This window comes from Nannobrachium achirus, assembly GCF_963921795.1.
Source record: "Nannobrachium achirus genome assembly, chromosome: 24".
NCBI classification, from domain to species: Eukaryota; Metazoa; Chordata; class Actinopteri; order Myctophiformes; family Myctophidae; genus Nannobrachium; species Nannobrachium achirus.
This window is the reverse complement of record NC_137831.1, coordinates 40646966-40654079: the sequence shown is the minus strand read 5'-3', so window position 1 is coordinate 40654079 and position 7114 is coordinate 40646966. Positions and strand designations below refer to the sequence as shown.

Sequence of the window (7114 nt, the reverse complement as noted above, 5' to 3'; positions counted from 1 at the left end):
TGCACAAACTTTCATGATAAAAAAAATAGCAGATCTACAAGCTCACAGCGCGGAACTCGGCGCCACGCTGTGAGCTTGTATATCTGCTATTTTTCAATAGTTAAAGCACAAAATATTGTGTAATAATGCATGGGTTAAACCCCCTATGAAGAACATTCATGGGGGGCCTGCAAACCAAATTGACCCTAACCTAACTGTTACTAGGGCCCAAGGTGGAGGAGCCTTAATTATTTTATACTTTAGCTATTGAAAAATAGCAGATCTACAAGCTCACAGCGCGGCACCAAATGCTGCGCTGCAAGCTTGTAGATCTGCTATTTTTTTAAACATTGTGAAATGTGTGCAAATCTTTGAATATATGTATTTTTTAAACGAACATTTTTAACTCAAAGTTTGATTCTGGGGGGTCCCTGGAACTAAATATTTTGAGACGGGGGTCCGTGGCCAAATAAATACATATCATTTTGGGGGTCCTTCACATGAAAATGTTTGAGCACCACTGACATAGAAACGTAGGGTTTTTCAAAAAACCTTAGAAGGATTTGAAATATTCAAATACTAGCACAAACTTTCATGGTTAAAAAAAGATAGCAGATCTACAAACTCGCAGCGCGGAACTCGGTGCCACGCTGTGAGCTTGTGTATCTGCTATTTTTCAATAGTTAAAGCACAAAATAATGTGTAATAATGCGTGGGTTAAACCCCCTATGAAGAACATTCATGGGGGGCCCGCAGTGAATCCTTGTACCCTGGGCCCAGAATTTGGTGTGACGCCCCTATACGGTAGTTACTTCACAGATAAAATTATTACAAAACATACTGTCAAAGGGTACAAATTAAACCAAATTGAAACTAACCCATTTGTCAGAGGGTGCAAATTAAACCAAATTGATCCTAACCTATTTGTAACTGTCAGAGGGTACACATTAAACTAAATTGACCCTAACCTAACTGAGTTACTTGGGCCAAAGGTGAAGGGGCCTGTAATTATTTCATACCTTAGCTATTGAAAAATAGCAGATCTACAAGCTCACAGTGCGGCACCAAATGCTGCACTGACGAGCTTGTAGATCTGCTATTTTTTTAAACATCGTGAAAATGTGTGTAAATCTTTGAATATGTATTTTTTAAACAATTTTTTTCAACTCAAAGTTTGATTCTGGGGGGTCCCTGGAACTAAATATTTTGAGACGGGGGTCTGTGGCCAAATAAATACATATCATTTTGGGGGTCCTTCACATGAAAAGGTTTGAGCACCACTGACATAGAAACGTAGGGTTTTTCAAAAAACCTTAGAAGGATTTGAAATATTCAAATACTAGCACAAACTTTCACGATAAAAAAAAAATAGCAGATCTACAAACTCGCAGCGCGGAACTCGGTGCCGCACTGTGAGCTTGTATATCTGCTATTTTTCAATAGTTAAAGCACAAAATAATGTGTAATAATGCGTGGGTTAAACCCCCTATGAAGAACATTCATGGGGGGCCCGCAGTGAATCCTTGTACCCTGGGCCCAGAATTTGGTGCGACGCCCCTATATGGTAGTTACTTTACAGATAAAATTATTACAAAACATATACTGTCAAAGGGTCCAAATTAAACCAAATTGATCCCAACCTATCTGTAAATGTCAGAGGGTACACATTAAAACAAATGGAAACATTTGACAGAGGGTGCAAATTAAACCAAATTGATCCTGAGCCATTTCTTTACTGTCAGAGGGTGCAAATTAAACCAAATGGATCGCAACCTATTTGTAACTGTAAGAGGGTACAAATCAAATGGATTGCAACTGTCAGAGGGTGCAAATGAAACCAAATTGACCCTAACCCATCTATCAGAGGGTGCACATTAAACCAAATGGACCCTAACACATTTGTCAGAGGGTATAAATTAAACCAAATTCATCCTAACCTATTTGTAAATGTCAGAGGGTGCAAATTAAACCAAATGGACCCTAACGCATTTGTAAGAGGGTACAAATGAAACCAAATTGATCCTAACCCATTTGTCAGAGGGTGCAAATTAAACCAAATTGACCCTAACCATTTTGTCAGAGGGTTTTGTAACCCTAACTCCTAACCACCTCATCATCGTTGTCATGGCAACCCTAACCTAACCCTCCTCCTCCTGCTGCTGCTCCTCTCTCTGACACAGAGACACTGAGTCGTACACCCTGAACCCAGCATAGAGTGGTTCAGTGAACCTGGACTCGTAGGTGTGTAAGTGTGTCAGTGAGTCAGACAACACTCTGTAGAAGGACAGAGTGCCGGCAGGACAGTCCAAATACACTCCTACTCTGTTGGAGCCAGAGGACCTGACAGGGGGGTCAGTGTACTTCTTATTGTGACCCACTCTGTAACTGTTATCATCACCATAACAACCCAGACACCAGGACTTGTTATTCTGTCCAAAGCTACATTTATAACCACCACCCTGTCTTTTGATTGATCTGTATGTCACTGCTATCTCAACACATCTACCACTCCACTCCACCTCCCAGTAAGATCGTCCAATCAGACTCTCTCTACACATCACCTGTGCATAGACTGTAAATCTGTCTGGGTGATCAGGATACTTCTGATCCTCTCCCACATTGGTCACCTTCCTGTTGCTGTCAGACAGAGAGAGGACTCTGTATGCCGTGTTTGGATCCAGTGTGAGTTCACACGCACCTGATGAGAGAACCAGATGCAACACAACAACAGTTTACAAACAAATAAAACGTAATAATTCTGTTTTTTGTTTTGTATTTATTTTTTCTCACAAACAACAGGAAGACTGTCCTCCACAGGATACATGAGACACATAGCACAAAGCTGACTGTACTGTAATCATTTAGTTTTGTATTTAATTTTTCCCAACAAATTATTAAAAAATAAATGAAAAGGTTATTGAGAAAACACGGTCTGCGCACGTATTAGGAGGGTAGTATGAGTCACCAGAAAAAAATGGGTTTCAATGAATCTATCATGGTTAAAATGGAGTTTGAAGTTACAATGGGTGTGTATGTGGAGAGGCCCTGAGCCTGCAACATTTACATCAAATATGTAAATACTGAATATGGTAAATTAAAAACTGTCCAGGGTGTTCATAAAAGAGCCTGATTAGATAATAAAGTGACCAAACGTTCCCTTTAAGCTGTTCAAAAATAGCCGATCTACAAGCTCACAGATCGTCATACAGCGATGCTCTGTTAGCTTGTAGATCTGCTATATTTTATTTTGTTTTATTTCTTTCACCCTGAAAATGTAGAACTACCTTCTGTAAATTGTCATCATTTTCCATATGTACATGTCACACCGTATAATCCTCAGTGTTAATTTAACTAAAAAAAGTAGCCTATGAATATTATGCTAACCCATTTTTAACTATGAGAGGGTAAAATGGAACAAAATGGGCCCTAACCCATAACTGGGAGGGTACACATTTTACCAAATGCACACTAACCCATTTACTTGAGTGTACAAAAGTAACCAAATGATGCAAACCCATTTGTAACTCTAAATGGGTACAAATTGAACCAAATGTGTACAAAAGTAACCAAATGATGCAAACCCATTTGTAACTCTAAATAGGTACACATTGAACCAAATGGACCCTCACCCATTTGTAAGTGACAGAGGGTACAATTTGAACCAAATGGACCCTAATCTTTTTGTAACTGTTAGAGGGTACAAATGAGACCAAAATGATCCTAACCAATTCATGACTCTGAGAGGGTACACATTTAACCGAATGGACCTAAACCCGTTTGTAACTACCAGAGGGTACAAATTGAACCGAATGGACCCTAACCCGTTTGTAACTACAAGAGGGTACAAATTGAACCAAATGGACCCCAAGAGGGTGCAAATGGAACCAAATGGACCAACCCATTTATAAATCTGAGTGGGAAATGTAACAAAATGGACCCGAACAGCTCATCCGCACTGCCCGTGACGCAAGCGGCGCAACGCGACTCGAACAATGAAATTTCAATAAACTCATTTGTTTCAATGAGACGTCGTCCACCCCCCCTTTTTCGCCCGCAGATTCTCTATTGAGCGAGGTTTTGTGGCGATGTCCATAGATGTAAACGGCCATGTCCTGCCTCCAAACACTTTTTATTATTAATTTATTTGATTGGTTCAGACTATGTCACTCGCAGAATGGCTTGTAAATATTGAAGCAGCTGGTCCCTACTGGCCAAAGCTGGAACAGCAGGCGGGGGAAACTACATCCTTGAGCATACGAGTTCAATGAGGTCGAGTGACGTTCGTGTCTCGATGTAACACATTTTGGCACATCCACATCCAGATTGGCACATCCATTTCAATTCAACTTGCATTGAAATTAATAGCTGGGGGGAGGGGCTATCTGCTCTCTATTATACTGTATGGCTGTAACCCATATTATCAGGGGTGTCACAAGGGGGGGCAGGGGGGGAGTGGGACTGGGTTACTAGGGCCCAGGGTGGAGGGGGCCTTAATTATTTTATACTTTAGCTATTGAAAAATAGCAGATATACAGCGCTGTGAGCTTGTTGAAAGTCGTAGAAAAATGTGTGTAAATCTTTGAATATATGTGTTTTTTAAGCGAACATTTGTAACTCAAATTTGCTTTTGGGGGTCCTTGAGATAATTATTTTGAGATGGGGGGTCCGTGGCCAAATACGTATCATTTTGGGGGTACTTCACATGAAAAAGTTTGAGCATCACTGACATGGAAACATTCAAAGACTTGCACAAAGTTTCAAAAATAGCAGATCTACAAGCTCGCAGCGCGGCACTTGGAGCCGCGCTGTGAGCTTGTAGATCTGAATTTGGTGCATATTATAATATGCAAAGACTTGCACAAATTTTCAAGACTTTTCAAAAATAGCAGATCTACAAGCTCGCAGCGCTGCACTTGGTGCCGCGCTGTGATCTTGTAGATCTGCCCAGAATTTGGTGCATATTATTATATGGGTTATAATGTACAAATGGAACACAGCCCATTCATAATTCTGAATCTCCTATTTGTAAGAGGGTACAAATTAAACCAAATTGATCCTAACTCCTAACCACCTTGTCGTTGTAGTCGTTGTAACCCAAACCTAACCTGGAAGCAAATGGACCCTAACTCATTCATAACTCTGAATGTCTGTGTGTGGATTTGGGGTATTTAATTCACATTAATTAAAACCGATTTTTATGTCATGAGTTCATCCACACACCACACCTGAACATAACGCAGTGATAAACACAATTCTCTTCTTAACACATTTTAGTTTTCACCATATAAAATCATCAACCTGTATGAATGACACATCACCACATTAATAGTTAGATGAGAAATAAGTGTGTCACATTTTTGTTTTGTTTATTACGTCTCTCCCAGTGTGTAAGGACCTTAAGGGGGTACAAATGCGACCAAATGGACCCTAGCGCTGTGTGGCCAGACTGTTGACGCCGCGATTTAGAAATGCTCCCGTCATACAGTCTGGCATAACGAAAAAAGAACGGTGAGTATTCGGTTAAAGCGGAAGTGAAGCCTCCTCCCCACTTCCGTTTCGTTTTTAACATCTAGCACATTTATCCTAATATAAACAAAAATCATTAAGTATATTTAGCTTGCTGCTTAGCAGAAATGACATTTTAAAATATATTTTCATGAACAGAAATGCCAGTTTCCATTACTCGCAGTTTAGGAGCTGTAGTTCCAGACTCTATATAGCATTCGGAGATTATGGAATAGTTGTCTGGCTACGCGAGACTAAATGGACCATATCCCATATGCAGTAGTGGAAAGTAACTTACACAAGTAGTTTTACTCTACAAAACACACTTTCACTTAAGCCCGATAGATCAAGGGTTTCCAACCTTTTCAGGTAAACCCCCACAATAATCATATTTGAACTGTAGGGACCCCCCACCCTGATAACTTGGATTTGTAGTAGTTTAGTTTAGTTTGACTCGGTTCCACAGATAAATCTTGTGAAAATAGCTGAACTACAAGCTCACAACGCCTTGCACTGCGAGTTTGGGCCAAGAAGCAAATAATTGAATTTCAAATGTTTGCTTTAAAAAATATATATATAATCAAAGATTTGAACACATTTCAGAAATATTAGATCTAAACGAAGTAACGTGCTATGAGCTTGTATATCTGCTTTTTTGAAGAGCCAAAGTATAAAATATGGTTAAAGTAGTTGGATTGATTGTGAAGCTATATTCACTTATCTTGCTGGGGACCCCCTGGTGCCCACCCCTGGGGGTCCCTGGACCAATGTACTATATATTCACAGCTTAAATCTAAAACGACACCGATGCTTATCTCAGTGCTCAGTTCCCCATTATGACCCGGAAAGCATATAAAACCGAGAAGCATCCGTGTAATCTTTTATTTATTTTTTAATAAAAAATAGAACACTTTCAGATAAATTAGGTCAAGATTTAGAAGGAATTTTTAGACCATGTTTAGAGGACAACGGACTGTAGAGAAAATGGCGAGGTCCCGGGACCTCGCGGTTGCGTTGTCACTTTTTATACAGCATTTATAGGAACATGTACCAGGGAATGAAATAATGTAGTTTGCATGACCTGTCCATAGAGGGCGCTAGGTGGCGGTGACGCACTGCCAGAGACAAGTGGTCCGCTCTCCTCTAGCTTAGTTTTTACTTTCTGTACAAGTGGAAAAAGTACTCACATTCTTTAATTGAGTAAAAGTATCAATGATGCAAAATAGAATTGAAAATAGTAGATAGCGATGCGACGTGTTGCGAGTTTGTAGATCGGCTATTTTCAAATTGTATAATTATATCAGTATAAAATTATCAGGTATAAAATAGGTCTAAAGTAGTTACTGTAATGTATTTTTTATAATATTATAATTTATACCTGCAAAGTAACTAAACTAAAGTAAAAGTACAATATCAGGATCTGAGATTTAGTGGAGCATGCAGGAGTAAAATTATTGGAGATTGGAAATAAAGTAAAAGAATACCTCAAAACTGTACTTAGGTACAGTACTTGAGTAAATGTACTTAGTTACTTTACACCACAGCTCCAGAGCTGAGCCGCCATGACATCACATGTTTTGCTCTGTGTTGTGGTTTTACCGTTCCTGCTGTTCACACGGAGACGTGAGGC

General features: G+C 39.6%; 2 protein-coding genes across 2 annotated transcripts in view; both read right to left on the bottom strand.

Moving 5' to 3' along the window:
- Positions 1-2117: 2117 nt before the first annotated feature.
- Positions 2118-2803, bottom strand: LOC308280294 (stonustoxin subunit beta-like; the record flags this gene model as incomplete). Its single annotated transcript, XM_080720553.1, has 2 exons — positions 2118-2677; positions 2770-2803. 2 exons carry the CDS (start codon positions 2801-2803, stop codon positions 2118-2120), a joined length of 594 nt encoding a protein of 197 aa, XP_080576679.1.
- A 2384-nt stretch (positions 2804-5187) lies between these two features.
- LOC308280293 (NACHT, LRR and PYD domains-containing protein 3-like) overlaps positions 5188-7114 on the bottom strand; it is a gene marked incomplete at both ends in the record, with an annotated part of 9686 nt that continues 7759 nt past the window's right edge. The window contains 2 exons of the mRNA XM_080720552.1: positions 5188-5204; positions 7084-7091. Of these exons, the coding sequence (XP_080576678.1) occupies positions 5188-5204; positions 7084-7091 (25 nt within the window). The remainder of the gene's footprint in view (positions 5205-7083; positions 7092-7114) is intronic.